This window comes from Aplidium turbinatum, chromosome 9 (assembly GCF_918807975.1).
Source record: "Aplidium turbinatum chromosome 9, kaAplTurb1.1, whole genome shotgun sequence".
NCBI lineage: Eukaryota > Metazoa > Chordata > Ascidiacea > Aplousobranchia > Polyclinidae > Aplidium > Aplidium turbinatum.
The window spans coordinates 15345163-15362898 of record NC_137480.1 but is presented as its reverse complement, the minus strand read 5'-3'; the positions used below and the strand labels follow the sequence as shown (position 1 = coordinate 15362898).

The 17736-nt window shown below is 36.8% G+C and overlaps 1 protein-coding gene across 1 annotated transcript; it reads right to left on the bottom strand.

Moving 5' to 3' along the window:
• Positions 1 to 2976: 2976 nt before the first annotated feature.
• LOC145776731 (somatostatin receptor type 2-like) lies at positions 2977 to 17489 on the bottom strand. The gene is made up of 8 exons (XM_082587960.1): positions 17226 to 17489; positions 16723 to 16881; positions 15213 to 15331; positions 14370 to 14506; positions 11549 to 11668; positions 8938 to 9137; positions 8065 to 8223; positions 2977 to 3430 (listed from the first exon to the last, which is right to left on the bottom strand). The coding sequence occupies exons 1-8, from the start codon at positions 17487 to 17489 to the stop codon at positions 3338 to 3340; spliced, it is 1251 nt and encodes a 416-aa protein (XP_082444086.1). The 3' UTR covers positions 2977 to 3337.
• Positions 17490 to 17736: the final 247 nt, after the last annotated feature.

Here is a 17736-nt window from a genome sequence, read left to right as displayed (position 1 = left end):
GTAAATTGCAAGCCCCCTAATTTGCGGGCCCTGTGCGATCGCACGGTTTGCACACCCCAAAGACCGGCACTGCCGCTAGGGTATGTAGATTACCGTATTCGGTTAATTTTCTCCGCTTGTAGGGAAAAGGAATACCTGTGTCGCATCCGCAGTAGGCTACCGTTGAGAGGGGGTCCAGACTCCAAAGGATACTTTTTGACCCAGACCTGGGATGAATTTAGGAGCCTTAATCTTTCCAAGAAACCCGGAAGTTAAAAGAAATCACAGCGTATTTTGGATATTGTGTTTTTCTTAGAACTGTCTTGATTTCGGCCATTTGTAGGCCTACCGGCCGAGCCAACGGCTCTGTCTGTCCACATACCGTACTCTACTTGGACGACGCTTCCAGGCATGATTCAAAATAAAATACTTGCCACTTTTGTTGGCCTATATATTTGTGCTTAGAAATCTTCTTAGGCTAAAACCAAATACTAATACCGAAAATGATTTTTGCGTCCGTCCTCGTTTTGTACGCGTCTTAAATACAGTAGTAAAGCGATTTTGGTTGATTTGCTTTTTGAGCGAAAACGTCTTGCATGAAAATTCGTTGCTAAAACTGGCAGTTCAAATGAGTAGGCTACAATTTTCATAGAGGAAGAAAAAGGGCTAAAATGAATAAGCATGAAAGCAATGTTTTGCACTGAAAAAATAATGGCACGCATTTTTGCTAATATATGCCGACCAGTCTTAATTTCTCTCAGAGGCCATGATTGGTGGTAGGTTATGGATCTTTATCTTTGGAATGAAAAAAGTCTTGATAGGTTATTTCTGGTAGTTTTGCATACTTGTAGATGCTTTTGACGTAGGGCCGGTTACCGAGATTGACAGAGTGAAGTTTCCGATTGTTGAAGTGTGGTTGCCGTAGAATTATTCCATCCATTAGGTGCCGCTGAATGGAGAGCAGTCCTTAGAATGCGGTTGTTCAAGCGTGCACCCCGAGGATCGAACCAGCACCGCTTGATCTCGAAGCTTCTTCGTTCACGAAGTCACGCGCTAACCAACCGAGCTATTGGGGCGGACACATTAAGTTTACGATTAGCCTATGTTCTTGAAATGCGTTGCTCAAGCGCACTCCTCGAGAATAGAACCAACTACGACGCCAATACGCCATTCCTTTAAAACTACGTTATTTATTGCTGAAGTATTCCCACAACATAATTTGCCCAGAGGTCCACAACAGACACGATTTTCTCCGTACGACAGCTTCAAGAGAAGTGCCGTGAGCAGCAGAGGCCGTTATACATCGCCTTTATTGACCTGACGAAGGCTTTTGACCTTGTCAGCAGGAGAGGCCTGTTTCAGCAGAAGATTGACTGTCCCCACAGCTGCTTAGCATCATCATCTCCTTCCACAAGGACATGCAGGGTGTGGTCAGCTACGACGGAGAGACCTCTGAACCCTTCGCAATTCGGTCTGGTGTGAAACAAGGATGTGTCCTTGCGCCGACTTTGTTTGGGATTTTCTTCTCTCTGTTGCTGAACTTTGCATTCGGTCACTCCACACAAGGAGTCCACCTACACACCCGCAGTGATGGGAAACTGTTCAACCTGGCCCGACTGAGAGCCAAGACAAAGGTTCGTACAGTGCTGATTAGAGAACTGTTGTTTGCCAACGACGCAGCACTGTCAGCACACGTCGAGCACGAGCTGCAGCAGTTGCTCAACCAGTTTGCACCGGCCTGTAGGGAATTTGCACTGACCATTAGTATTAAGAAAACAGTAGTCATGGGCCAAGATGTCCCCAAGCCACCTGTCATCACCATAGGACCAAAAGTGCTCGAAGTGACAGACCACTTCACCTACCTTGATTCAACGGTCACCAGCAACCTGTCCTTAGATAAGGAAATCGACAGACGGATAGCCAGGGCTGCAGGAGTGATGACTCAACTCGGGGCGAGAGTGTTGGACAATAATCTTTTGACACTTAACACAAAACTCAAAGTGTACCGTGCGTGTGTTCTTAGTACACTGCTGTACGGTAGTGAGTCTTGGACCACTTATGCCAGACAAGAAAACCGCCTTGAAAATTTTCACCTTCGTTGCTTGAGGCGCATTCTTGGTATTTCCCGGAAGGACAAAATACCCAACACCACTGTTCTGGAACCTTCTTGCTCTCTGAGCATGCACCTTCTCCTCTGCCAGCGACGTCTACGCTGGTTGGGGCATGTATCCAGAATGAAGGATGGGCGCATTCCAAAGGACATTCTGTACAGTGAACTTGCCACAGGGAAACGCCCAGTAGGACGACCTGCACTGCGTTACAGAGACGTTTGCAAACGAGACCTGAAGCTAACTGACATAGACCCTGCCAGCTGGGAACTGATTGCAGCAAACCGCAACAGATGGCGCTACGAAGTCAGTGCGGGTCTAGCAAAGGGTCAGTCGAGGCGGAGGAAGCAACTAGAGCAAAGAAGACAAAGAAGAAAAGAGAGACAGCAGCCTCAGAACTCCTCTGATTTCATATGTCCAAACTGTGGACGAGACTGCCACGCCAGGATTGGACTTCAGAGCCACATGAGAAGCTGCCGAACCCAGAGTGTTACCATCATCTGAAAAGATGCCTACTAGGCTACTATTCCCACAACAAAATTTGCAAGAAAGATTCTTTAAAAAAAAACAGTGTAACCTAATACAGAACATTCTGAATCAACGATGGCTCGAGAATTTAAAGGAAGTTTAGCCTTGCAGTAGGCTAACTGTATTTATCATACCCCTACCTTGCTTTCACCGAAAACTAAAATTAATCTATCGTAAAGCTTAATGATGTTGCAATTTAATGTAGCCTAACATGTTTTTGCGTGGTAAAATGTTAACCTCAAACTTTCATTAAAGTTTCTCTGTTTTTCCATAGCACCATAATTCTTCTGCCGTCACGTAGACCGCTACTGTAGGCTACAGACCAAACGACGAACTTTGAGCAACAACATATTCAAGATAAAGTAAATCAATAAAGGCAGTATTTATACGTAGTTTACAAGAAATATGAACTGTTTGCATGCACGGCACTGTACAAGTGAAGACACAAGTGTCTGCAAACTTTTAAACAAAGTCGACGGATTCTGCGCACTTGTGGCGACAAACTTTTTTGAGTCAGTTTTCACCACTCCATGCAAAACGTCGTAAAGGCAGGATCTCAAAGGCTGATACAAAACACCAAAACTTTGTCAAAGTCGTTACAGTTAACTGCAGGACACCTTTTGTTTTGAAACTTGATAAACTTTGCAAACAAAGTTCTTGTCATTGAAATTATTCAGTTAGGCCCAATTTTCTTTGATGTTCTTGAAGTGGTCAGACTATGGCTACAAGTTGGACTCGATTTTTATTACGTTTGTGTTGTTGACGGCAAGCAAACTCATGGTGATGTTCCGTTTTCTTGAAATTTGAAAATATCCCTGGTAACAACAGAAAACGTTGAGCTACTTCACAGACATAAAATATATTGAATGGATAGACTGCATGTCGTTTGTTGTATCATAAACTAGTCTGCAACACTCATCCGTCTTCCAGATGAATCAAAAGAGCCCACAACCTTACAAAGAACAAAGAAAATAAGTAGTAAACAACATGTTTGTAGATGATTTAATTTTCGTGCGCGGACATTTTGCCGAAAGGACATTCTGCCGAAAGACATATTGCCGAAAGGACATTTTGCCGAAAGGACTAATTGTTTGTGAATGATATTTATGCGTTATTAGGTTATGATAATACATATAGTATGTTTGTATAATTCAGGCAATTAGTCCTTTAGGCAAAATGAGATTCGGCAAAATGTCCTTTCGGCAAAATGTCTTTCGGCAAAATGTCCTTCGGCAAAATGTCCTTTCGGCAAAATGTCCGGGTACCTTAATTTTGCATAGGTACTCTACTGCGGAATCCGCCAATACTCGTTGGCAAGACCAAAAAACAATTATTCTAAATCTTCGCGACCCAAACATTTCAGAAGCGTATAATTTTGCGTAAAATACTTTGCAATTTAATATCAATTTCAATATAGTCGTCCTCGCTTATTAAGATCACATCGGAATCTGACGACTTTGGGCTGATTAAGCGGGGGACAGTTTTCCGCCACTTCTATACATTCAGGAATTCCGAAATGGACCAAAATTGGGCTTAATAAGCAGGGACTACTGTACTGCCATTGAAAGTATAAATTTTATTGTACAAAATTGTATGAAACTTTTAACTTAGCACATGAAAGAGTACATGATTGTATCTGTTTTGCCAAACAAGTTATATTAATAGTAAGCTTATACTGTTTTCCGACCCAGAGTGGATGGTCTCGTCTTGCGACACAAATTTGGGTCGCAACCAACTATTTGCGTACCTCTGCCCTGCTGTTATTATGCAATACATATATACTACAGAAATGGCAAACCTTTTTTTAACACCCACCAACATCTTACGTATCCAGCAAATCTTTTCAGTAATAACTAATGACGTCCTATGTAATAATATCAGTAATAACGTGTCAGTAATTTTTAAAAATACTAAACCATGTAGGCTTATTGATTAAATCAATAAACTAATAAATAATTATCGATACTGTATTAGGCTATAAAGGTTAGCCCAGTGGTTCCCAATTTATGGGTCGTGACTCGTGACCCAAAGTTGGCTTGTCAGAAAAAAGTTCTGGGTCGCTTGTTTTTTTCAAACTAGAAAAATGTTTAGTATAAAGTAGCTGTTTGTATAATATATTGCAATAAAGCAAAATTCTACAACAAGCCTCTAAGCTCCTATGTTTTTTCTAGAACCAATCATAGACTACCAGAGCTCCTTCCGCCGGTCAAATCTTTGCGCTCGGCAGCAAAAATGAAAAATCCGTTTAAAATTTGTGTTTTTAAAAATCTGTTAGACTGTTGGTTAATGTCGTGTTTTACAAATGAACAAGGCTCCGAAACATATATGCAGTTGCAGCTTATTTAAATGCACTGCTTTTCAAGTAAGCCTAGGTGTAGAGGTGGTCTTCGAGTTTTTATTGGTCGACTCTCAGCCTTTTTGCGAAATATTTTTTGTCGGCCTGCGAGAGTCTTGTTCCTTGTTCAAATCGGAATGGCCCGTTTCGGTGAGTCCGATTCGGTGAGTCCGATCCCTTAAAGGGGAATTTTTTTAATTTTTTTTTAAATTATTGGATACCGTAGCCTAATTATCATTGTCGTTTTAGGGTTTGGGGTTAGGGGTTAGGGTTAAGGGTTAGAGGTTAGGAACTCACTGAATCGGACTCACCGAATCGGACTCACCGAATCGGACTCACCGAATAGTAGCAGACCCGTTCAAATACCCACAGATCGAGTGGAGAAATGTTGGCTTGTGTATTGTGTAAGCTGGCGACCAAACACGGCCCACTGGCGCGGTGGTTTTGGAGGCCATTCAACGACTTCTCGGCGGCAAAGGCGCCTGGAGCTTATAGGCTTGCTATACTTAAAGCGAAGCTGCGTTTATTGATCTTTATTTTGCAAGTACCTCCTTTAATTCTTACTTCATGTTGCTTCTGGTTGATCTAAAACGCTATCAACACTTAACGTTGCCAATTGCCATCATGTTTTGTCATGTTATGTTTTGTTTTGTTTTTTTCTTGACGCCTTCAAAGTAAGATATCAGGTTATGCTTGTGTCGCAAAATTTTCTAAGCTTCCTTTTTTAGAAATTTTGATCGTTTCGAGAAAAGGATTGGAACCACTGGTCTAGCCTATTCCGCAACGCCTGGTATAAACTGTAGGCCTACTGTATTTTGTACATATGCTACTACCGTAGTTATGTAAACTAGGTTGCTTGTGTTCAGCGTTTTTTTGCACACAGAATGCCATTCAAGGTAACATTCAATGCATTCTTTATATCATTGCTAGAGATATATTGTACAGTAGAGTTTAGAAAAATGTGACATTCACCCATACCTACTTCTAAGGCGCAGTGATAACCATTTTGTGCAGTGATAACCCAAAGTTGTTGTGCAGTGATAAACTACAAAATGCGCAGTGATAAAATAAGTGTTTTTGGCCGAATGGTAAACCACGCATACAAAACACAAAGCAGATTTCTTTTGAGTTGTCAGTTTTTATTTTTGTTTTAAAAAACCAATCAGTGTAAAATAAATTCCGTTTATAGTTATTTGATCTATAGTGTAATAATGTCTGTCTGGGCTGCTTTCAGGTCATTTACGCAATGACCAGCTTAGTGACCGAGTGGTTTCGCCTCCAGCTCTGATGCTGGTAGATGTGAGATCGATTCCAGGTCACGTTAAACCGAAGGCTTCTTAAACGATACCGATTGTGTTCTTTCTTGCATAGCGCAGTGAGAATAAGTCGGGTAATAAACCTGATATGAAATTAAAAACGAGCCCTATCGTTAAAAGACCTTAGCTGTTGTAGAGCGACAATAAATAAAACCATAACATTATCATTATTTACGCAGTGAACATGAGTATTCGCAGTAAGTCATGAGACCACTTGCAAACAATCGCTAAGTGCGTCAAACTATCAGTGACTGCTTGTACATGTACATTGTATATCAACATGAATATGCCACCGTTCTCTGAATATAACCCAAGACCTACTATTTTGAGGTGGATGGACGATAAAGATCGCAAAGTTTAAAAAAAAGCCAAAAGCAGGGAAGCAAGAGTGGTTTGCAAACGTTTTTCATAATAATGACAAAAGTGCGATTTCAGAGGAAACAAAAAACAATTCAATGCAAACTTTGATAAAGTTAACCCCCTCTTTCCTACGTAAGATAATATACAATGACATAACATTGACATAACATCGGTTTCTTGATAACTAACATATAGTTCTCCTGCTGTAAACCTCCTTTGTGTTTTTCAGAGTTGTTCTTGATGTGACATCAAAAGAGTTTTTCAATTAAACCAATCAAGCACTGTGACTGGCTTCAAAAAATTAAATTTTAAATTTTCTTATCAACATGCAACTTGATTGATTATCGTATCGCCTCTCCTAAATGTCACAAAAAATTAAATTTTGCACAGTAGGCTACCGCGGTAGCCTAAATGAAACTGTGATGCACAGCCAGAAAAACTAAGAGTGAGATACAACTACTGGAAAAGTCGCTTTTCCATTTGCAATTTCATAGTTTTTTATGTCATTTGGCGTTATGTAACTGTATTCTAAGAAAAAGTGCAGTGATAAAATTTCCTTAAAATTAAGTATGCATTGATCATGATTATCTGTTTACGTCGAAGAATATAGGCTTTTTTGGTCGCAGATTTTATTTCTTTTGCACTACTTATTTACGCCATCGTTTTCTTCATAGAATTGATTTTACTGTTAACTCTGTGTGTAGCTACATATGCAAAGTAATAGCCAAATATTTTAAAATAACAACGATCCTTGTCAACTGCTACATAATTAATGTTATTCTGGTATTGCTTGGTTGATATTATTAGATCTTCCATCGAGATAGCGTATGGTATACTGTATAATGTATATATCGGCTACATTTTTTTTCAAACGTAAAGATTTACACGTCTCTCACCAACATTCTCTAAAGTCTAAAAGCTTATGTTCTCTTAACTTGAATCATGAAACGCAAAGATCATCGACTTTAGGTTACCGGTACTACAGAAAAGAGTCACGAAGAGTTTTTATCAAACAAATCAGTGGGCTTTATAAGCAAGGTTATACTTGTCATTTCAGAGTATAAAATTATAGTGATGGCTTGGAAATGATTATGAAAAAACTCGAACAAAATCCGATAGATTGATATCCTGAGAAGGAAAACTATTCTCTTGAAAATGACTTGAAAATTAATTCATTTATTAGGTTTAAAATAAATGCTGAAACTAATAAAAAAGCCTGAAAAACGTGTAAATTTTATTAAATCCGTTACAAAGATTTTTAGAATTGTTTTGGTTGCAATATTCGCATTGATTGACTCTTCTGCAATGGCTGTCTCCCTCTCATTATTACACGCGCTTAGCCTACTTAAAACAATATTCGTGTTTCTAATTTATCAAAGTTTTGTAGACGATGGCAACACTTCTCCGAATAATAGTTTCGTCGTAAGTAATCACTTACAACTTGAGGATTTTTCCTTTCTTTTTTGCAAGGGAATTTCCTTTTGGCTTGTTCAAATTGCAAACTAAACTGTCCACTGGTGCAACCATAAACAATTGGATGCAAAGCGCTGTTTACATAAGCCATTGTGGTATTGAACCTATGCACATGAGCACATACCTAAAAAGATCAACAAACCATTAACATTTCATAACTTTTATAAAAACTGGTTATTTTCATGACCACAAAATTATTTGCTTTAGAGGAATATTTTTCACCTTGTGATTAGAGATTGTTTTAAAAATATTTCAAAATCTCTAACCTAGAAATAATGACGACCGAACTTCTATAGGATCATAGCAAAAAAAAGTTGTGAAAAAGGAGGCGTTCTTCCTTAATTGAATAAATGATTTATTTACTTTTCTAAAAAATATAATGCCACAGTTTACTGTATTCATGCTGCTTTTGGTTTTAAGATTTTTAAAACGTAGGTTACACAAAACAATAAATATTATGAAGCAACACTACAAAAAGTGTTCATTGGCATAAACATAAGCTGAAAGATTTATAGCAAATATTATTGTTCCTTTTTTACAACTTTCAACGGTCTGTTAAACCTTTATTGAAGTCTTTATAGAAGTTTCTAAATATCGTTTTTGATATCCGCCAAATATTGTATAAAATATTTTAGTGTAAAAGTATCAAACAAGGGTATATAAGCTACTGACTGCAACGTACAAGCAGAAGGTAATAGGCCTATAGGCAATACAGTGCTGGCAGAAGGTGACTGAAAATAAAATTACATTGAACCAAAAAATTCTTTTCTAGAAAATGACGTTGCCTGCTTACCACAAGATGATCACGTAAAGTAGATTAACTGACCCACGCACTTACCGAGCTATGTGATACTGGAATCCCAATCAGTTTGTAAACTTGCCATACGTAGTATGGTGCATAACAAACTGCATACGACATGACCAATATCATAGCCATTCGTGTTACTTTTCGCTTAATTATCCGATTTAATCGCCCTTTAGCATTGACTACCCCAGATGGGTGTCTCACTCTTCGGATTATAGCGCAATAGCAACATACTGCAATACAAAATATTTATAGTAACATTACGGTTAAACAGCGCTATAGGCTGTTGTATTTCAAATAAAAAATTGTAATATTATAATTACGAACGATAATTATTAGCTATCACCAACAAAAATCACTTTTAATTTTATCAAACTAAGCCGATGAACACTTTCTATTAAAAAAAGACTAATTTTAGTAGTAGGAGATTCTTTTAAATATGCCTTGTAAAAAGGAAAGCCATACAATTGGCTGCATTGGGCAGAGCATGCCAACAAAAGAAAATCTATTTAAGACATTAATGTTTATTGTGAAACATAACAATAACAACAAAGCAATAAAAGAAATAAAAATGCAAGATTAAAGTTGAAATAGAAAATATGTAGGACAGAAGTAATCCTTTTGTTGTTGACTTTTTTGATGTTAATATGTTTTATGCCTGGTCAGGGGCGTTGAGAGAATAATTTGAGCCCGGTAACAATGAGAACTTCGGGCCCTAAATCAAGTCACTTAAAAAAACTTATTTTATCGAAAGGATAGGCCTACGTGGTAGTTTTTCAAGATCTCGGCCCCCTTAGAAAGGTTACGGGCCCTTAAAACCATTTCGAGCCCGAGTCCAAAAGTACCCTTGGACCCCTTCTTAACGCCATTGTGCCTGGTGCAAGATGAATCCGTTTTTTTTTTAAAGAAACTGAAGATGTTGAAATGGAGAATTATTTTTAGTGCGGTGCATCTTGATATAGATCACCGTATCGTTTGCCAAACAGACGTGTAGGCTACATATGATATAAAACGATCAGTTGGATTAAGCAGGAAACTATTTTAATTAAAAGTTCCTTTTCTGTTTATGCAAACTGTATGAACAGGAGATCTCCATGGGGGCCCTGGGGAATTGATAACATCTGTCTGGCCATCTCCTGGTTTTTACAAACAAAACAGAGGCGAAGCCTCTGACGCAAAGCCAATAACTAAATAAAGTTAAGAAATGGTGCCCAGTTCAGTTAGACAAACAAATTAATCAATTGAGAAGATATTCATCCTTGAGCCAATAGGCCTAAAATCCTTTTTCTAAAGCAGAATTGTGCCAATAACATTTTAAAAATTTCCATCACTAATGTACAGGCTAGGTTATGATCGTCATAGTGATGGTATGCAACGTAAAGTTTCCGTTTCCAGTTGAAATGTCGTTGTAAACAAATCCTTTTATTTATACGTTGGCTGTTGTGTGAGGTTTCAGATATGACAAAGCTCTAATCTGTTGCGAACCTTTTTCCTTACGAGCAGCTGCATTTTTAATCAAATCATAATATACTGTATTTGTTTTCTATTGAAGCCTATATAAAGTATTTCTATAAAAATTTGTGTCTCGAAAGTTTTTCATTAACTTTTATGTCAAAAGAAAGTGATTAGAAACTTTTAGTTTCGCAAACCTCAATGATCTTGGTGCGTTAATGCGAGAAGATATTAAGTTTATGCTGTCTTTGTTCGTCAGACAAAAATGTTTCTTCCAGTGCATTTGTTTGGCATCCTAGCAGCAACAAGAATATGTGAATGTTTGCTAAAAGTTTGTTTTGAAGACGAGTAAAAGGATTTGCTGCGATACTACAAAATGCAAATAGGGTTTCATTTTTGTTGTTGTTCTCAATGACATAATTGACTTGAGGCTGCCAAATATGTTGGTAGTGGGTATTCTCAGTGGGTTTTTGTAGTCGAAATCGGTAAAAGCACCGCTCTTATAGTTCATATACGGTGAAGAACAACAAGACTTTCAACTTTAGTTTCACTTTGTGACAATCCCTTTTTATCAAATTCTCTGTCAATCAACCTCGAAGTTGTGACTTTGATTGGTAGGGTAACATTTTGTGGTAGAAAAACGTAATAAATTTATATAGCTTACCGGTACTTCATACAAAAATGCAGAAAAAAATTGCATATACCTACTGTAGGCCTGACAGAAAAACAACAAGCAAACATCGCATATAAAAATTTCTAGAAACAGCAAGGCCTACAAGTTTCTGCAAGCCTATAAGTTTCTGCAGGTCTACAAGTTGGTTGGTTTTGAATCTTTATCCTCGGACTGACAAAGCCTTGATAGGTTATTTCTGGTAATTTCGCATACTTGTAGAGACTCTTGACGCAGGGCCGGTTACCAAGATAACTTTTAAACATGTTTTAAAATTGTAAACATGTTTTAAACAAGTTTTAAACATGTAGAAGATGACTGTTCAAAACAGTAAATACATATCAGTAGAGTACAGAATAGCCTATTTGTTTCAATTTTTCTAGAATTTGGTCTACGTTTAAACCAGTCGACTCTTGTATTTTGATAAACGATTGCTGTGGAACGGAATAGAAAGAAATTAATTTCCTTGACACTGACGCCAACAATTAATGCTATTATTGAGTTAAATGTCTTGGTACTTACCAATTACAACAAATGGAATAAAGAAACTATAAAAAAAGTTGCAAATAGTCCATAATGAATATATTGCAGATTTGTTATGATATTTGCATACCTCTCCTGTTAATTCTGCAAAAAACAATTCTGCAAAACAAAACATAAAAACTTTAAAGCTATGCCATCAGACTGCATACTGTGAATAAACTTATTTGCATTATACTTATCATAAAATGGCACTCAATCGTGGATGAATTTACGCATAAGTATACAGTAAGTAATCAACTTAAAAAGATGTTTTGCTGTGCCTAAACTACAAAGCTTGCTATATTGCGGGTGCAGGGATAGCTCAATTTTATGCTGTTACAGTTGAAAGTTTTGTTCAATTGGTGATGAGGCGGAAACGTGCATAGAAAGAAGTCTAAAAATTTGTTTTCTCTTTGATCGGCAAGCTGAAGGATTGAACCATCAGTTTATTAGACTACTTTTTGTCTGGATGGCCGCAGGATAGGTCTACCAGTAGAACTGTAACAAACTCTTTTCTTAAAGCCACATTTTGAGAGTTTGTCGAAAACAATTCAAGGCTAACAATCGATCACCTTAGTTTGGTTGCAATTGCAAAGTAAAATCTGATTGCCTCCTCGATGATTAATGCTTGAAAGCTTCTTTTATTGACAGTCCAAAAGTCCTAAACTATTTTAGGTGCTGTAAAACGACTGTCAAACCTCGTTTCTATGTTAGTATGAATAATTAATCCATATCATATAAATAGATTTAAAAGATACTGCACTGAGCTATCTATAGTTTGAGACATTAAAACAGGAGTTTGAAACTTTAAATATCTTGGTCTGTCCACTGGTATGCTCTTCAGTTGCCTTTTTGATAGTGGTGAATGTTGCCTTGTTAGGGCACAGACAAATAAAAATATGGTTTAATCTGGTGTCTATTATCTCGTACCCGTTTGGTGTGTTCTGATGATCAGTTGTTTCAGAAAGAATTCAAGAAATTAAAAAATATGTTTTAGTTAAATGGATATCCTTCTCATTTTTTCAATAAAGTCTTAAACACCTTCATGGCTGATAAACCAAAGGACACTCCTGAAGAAGTAGATTTCAGGTATTTTATTAGTATACCCTTTTTAGGAAAAGATTTATTAAGTTTTGCAAAAAATCTAGCTACACTTATAAAAAAGAAATTTTCATGTGACATTCATCCTGTATTCATTTAAAGTGCACCAATATTTTCAACTGAAGTCGCCTACCTCCTTTGCTCTTTTTTTGAATGTTGTGTATAAGTTTAGTTGTTTGCGTGACGCAAACCAGACATATATTGGTATGACAACCAGACATTTGTTGACAAGGAATGGGGAGCACTTAAATCCAAGCACAACCAAAAATGCAATTAAAGAGCACATCGCCTCTTGTGTAACGTGCTCTGACAATGTCTCGAACGACCAACTTGAAATCATCTCTCGAAGTAGACCTGAATTTCAGACTAAGATCATGGAAGACTTAGAATCAAACATAATAATCTGTCTCTCAACAGACAGTTATTCGCCTGTGGCTCATTGTTTCTTTCGGTGTGTTCTAATTGTTTGTCACATGTCTGTACTTTACACCTCATGTGGACTGTTTGCCGCAGCACAATTTACTCGCAATCATTCTTGTATCACTTGTTCAGTTTGTGCTTTTCAGTCCGGAGTGCCGTTAAAGTGCATAATCAGATTTATCTTATAATTTTTCATTTTATGTGTATTGCAGATTTAAATAATTCCTCATAAGGACACACGTACGCGTCGAAAACGTTTGAGTTGATTTTTTAATTATGTTGTATCTTTTTTGTAACAAAATCTAACAATAAACCCGCTAAAGTTACTTCGTTTTTTTTTTGTCTATGTTAAGTCGTCTGCAAGATTCGCGTGTTTTTTTTTTAGTTTTTTTTAAGGGAACGTGGTGATCTTTGGCGGAACTTTGACGTTTTGTTTTGTTTAGACGCGATCACCGCTCTTGATAAACGGCGATAGTACGTATTTCGTTCAGTTTGCATCATTTAACTCAGGTCTGAAAAAATGTGCTGACACATCAGCTATAGTATAACTAAAAAAGGGCACTTAGTTTTAAGCCGGTGTGAACCCTTCATTAATATTCAACGACATCTGATACTATCTCTGCGACTGTCTTTGCTAAAAGCTACAGTAGCAAGAAAGTTTATGTAAAGCTCTACGAAATATAATAAAAGTTTTTGATTTCACGGACAATTTTCTGCTCGGAGTAAAGTAAACATCATAAATTTTTCAATTGGGATAAAGGCATATCTTTTAATGGCGTGAACAGACTCAATTTCATGGAAAACATTCTCATGTGTCATATGGACAGAATTGTAGTCAGAAAACTTTAAGTTGAAAGATGAATTTTAAAGTGTTTATAACATTTACACAGCTCAAGTGAAATTGAAGTTATCTATTTCAATAAATGGAGGCCCAATATTTTTTTGCGTGAATACGTTTAAGGGTATGGCATAATAGTTGGAAAAACCAAACAATACGAGTTGATAGTTCCCAAACACCCCGCCTATATCAAGATGAGATCTACGTCTATAAATGTATGGTGAATTTATTTTGAGCATCTAATTAATTTATCTTCTGTACGATACTATGGCCTCGCTTTGAATTTGTTCTTGCCTGACTTGACCAATGGATATTCAGCTATAAACCTTGTACCGAAGAATTGATTTTACCTCTTTTGATGTCTTCTTAACTAACTTTCATGCTTGAAATGCCTCATAATTCTGTTTAAGCAAATTCACAATTTTTAAAGGGACATTCATACAAAAAAGAAAGTATAAAAACCTTTAGTTTGGTTAGCACTTGAGTTAAAGAAGGTCGATACATCGATTTGTAGTCCACCAGAAAACCTGGGATCACATGTCGTACCATTTGCATTGGAATGGACAGCTAAAGGAAGGGCCCCAGCGAAAGACAGCGACCTAAACATTGAAAACGTTTCAATATTGAGTCAATGTCACCTACTGAAATTTCTTAGCTTTGTCAAATTTAAAACAATTTCTTCACATTCTTTAGCAGTTTTGTTTTTGCATAAACACTGAAAATATACATGCAGTGGGGCTGAGGTGAATTAATGATAGACAGCTGTTTCGTTATTTCAAACTGAACAAGCGTAGTTATTGTATTGTTGTCAGAAATGATTGAAATCGAGCAGTAACCACAGCAAAAGCTGTAAATTATAATGACAAGAAAGCAGGAATGGCATTTAAAATAATGCAATAAGCCTTCTAAATAACGTTAGTGCAATTTAATTAAAGAGCATAAAACAGAAACGCAATAAATTCTGACCGTTGTTGTGAGATCGGAGGAGTCGTTTAGCGATTTATATGCAAAAAAAATGTAGATTGAACAACGTTAAAAAAAGCAAAATTGAACAAAAAAAACAGTCTTCTGTACAAATCAAAAACCAATCCACAAATTACTGACTAGTTGCTCCATTGCCACTTGTTAATCTTTTTGTAACCTAGTACACAAGACTGAGCTTTTTAAATCGTTTCAACCTTGCAAGACGTGAAATGACAAGTTGTGGTCCGCAGCGTTTTCTGTTGTCAAAAACGTATTCAGAAAGTTGTTTTTATCACTGTTAACGCAGTCAACACACAGGCAATAAACAGTATTGAAACTTACCATACAAAGAAACAGGCGAACATCGAGGCACGCCCGGACCGTAAATGACTTGCTGATAGAGCTCTGTTAACTGCAAGGTACCGGTCGATGCTCATAACCATGAGAAACAAAGCCACGACCTTCAAATAAATAGTTTTGTTTTTAACTTTGTAACAATTGTAGCATCGAAAACTATAAAAATGGAGCTGGAGATGTGATGAGAAAATAACCGTTACGAATAAGGTTACATAAAACCTGTAAAGAGCTTCAAAAACATGTTTTCTATTTTATCTCTTCTTCACCATTAATTCCATGAATTTCTTCCCTGTGTTGTCTTCCTGATGGCTGCAATGGCTTTACGCCGATCTTCAATTGTTTATTGAACTCATTTTTATGAGTTAGCAACGTAATGTTATCTAAAGATTGTTGTCGATGTAACAGAGTTACAAGAGTTACCGCAGTCCAGTAGTTATCAGGGTTGACAGAGAATAATTAATTTACTTATTAATCGCAGTTGATGTTGACGAAGTCTTATTGACTTGCCGCTTTAGCTCCCGTTCATATTGATCTCACAAAACTGTTGTAGTTAAAAAAGTAACATTTACTACTTGAGTATGAATTGCTGCGGCAAACACAAAAGTATTTTGTCTTTATCTTGTGGTTTGAGGTTTTGGTTCCCTTTCCATACATTTGTTGCCAAACTAATCACACCAAGGTAAGAGCATTTGCTCAGGTTTGCTAAGCAAGATTGCCCACTAAATTATTTACGATTTTGTGCAAGTTTCTCTAAACTGTGCGGCACACAGTTTGTAATTTAAAGGCAATTGCAATTCTACTGTACGTGTATGCAAATGCCAGGTTACCTGTCATGCACACTTACTGTAAGTAGTTAAGAAGATTACAGGTTGTGCAACACGCCATTAATGTGAGTGAAAACTGAACCTGAGTCGCAAATCGAAATGAATAAAACACCCATGCTTTTCATAGTTTATCAAAAGACCATTTTTCCAGTTTATGCTGCAAAGCAAAACTGTGATTGCAATCGCACGTTATTATTTTATTCAGACGAAAGAGATTCGAAAAAGGTTTTATAAACGGAGGGTTTAAAACAGCTTCAAACAAGAATATCGCAAATATTTCTTGTCGTTTCAAAGAAAAATTCGGTGTTTTGGCTTTGTGGTTAGAATGTCGGCCTTTAAATCAGCATGTATGAATTCAATACCCTGTCGGATTATGCCAACTTTTAAAAATATTACTGAATCTTAGGTTATTCCTGCTTAGCACTCAGAGAAGAAATGCATTCAGAATAAGAATGCACTCGGCTGCGTTTTTATACGGCTACACTGACACTGTCTGTTTTGTAGAGCAGAGAGCAATGCATATCCGCAATCAATACATTGCAGTTTAAAAACACACATTATTGCATATTATTGAATATGTGATACGTCAGTGATTCAAATGTTTTGATACACCAGTCTTTAACTTAAAACTAATTTGATCAAATTAAAAAAGAAATCATTTTTAAACTTACCGAAAAGTTTAAATGGGTGACAAACGTTACAATCTGACAAAAAACATCTCCAAGTGTCCACTGGAGAAGAACATTTTGAATAAGTTTAAAAGGTATATTTATCAAAAAGACAAAGTTGGAGATCGACAAATGCGTCACATAAGTTGTTGAAGAAGACTCCTGAAAAGCACAATAAGGCATTTAACTTAATAACTTGAAAAAAGAAACCGGATAGCCCACGGTACGTAACACTATTTTCTGACGTTGCTGTTTCTTTATTGTGAAACAAAAATTTCTTGTTTCGCGCACACGGTTACTTGAATATGAAATTTGAATGTCTGCAGACGTTGAATCAATGCAAAAAACGACTGATTTGCTGTTTGGGAAAAGACAAAACTTTGATCAATTGAAGAGAAAATGCGTTGATTAATTATATTACTTTCAAGGTTTATATAAAACAAGATTTATTCAAAACTGTACGATAGCATCTTTAGAAACTTTACTCTGAACAAATCACGCGTTACCTGATTAGTATTGCCCAGAAGCGTAACACAAATCACAACAAAATTGGCCACTATTCCAATTACAACTATAATTGCTTGAATGCAAGTTGTAACCAACACAACGGTGGGTATGTTGTATTGGTGCTCTTCGAAAAACTCTTGGAATGATTGTGCATCAAAACTTGAGTCAGCAACATCTTTTACTGCAGTTTCATTATTACCTCCCTCCAAACGAATTCCATTTGTGGCAACAATAGTTGAGTCCAAGATAGCAGTAACACTCATTTTTCCTTTGATAGGAAATTAAGTATACTGTATAATACCTATCAAGTTTACAACTGTGCTCTGAAACTGCAAGTGAACCCATTTAATGATCTTGACTTAAATTTGTTGCACCTAAAAACAACTATTTTAGACGTTATTTAGCTGAGCTAAATTGGAATATAATATAAAACTAAACCATAAAATCAAGTAAAAAAAGGTATGTCGATATTCCTGTCACCTAACTTCTCCATGATGACGCAAACACAGC

Bases quoted from the DNA above. Each gene is read 5' to 3' on its own strand.
- LOC145776731 (XM_082587960.1), bottom strand. From the start codon at position 17,489: ATGAGTGTTACTGCTATCTTGGACTCAACTATTGTTGCCACAAATGGA. The intron at 14,507-15,212 runs GTAAGTTTCAAT...TTCAATGTTTAG, and splicing joins TTCGCCTGTTTCTTTGTATG to GTCGCTGTCTTTCGCTGGGG. The intron at 8,224-8,937 runs GTAAGTGCGTGG...TGATCTTTTTAG, and splicing joins TTCCAGTATCACATAGCTCG to GTATGTGCTCATGTGCATAG.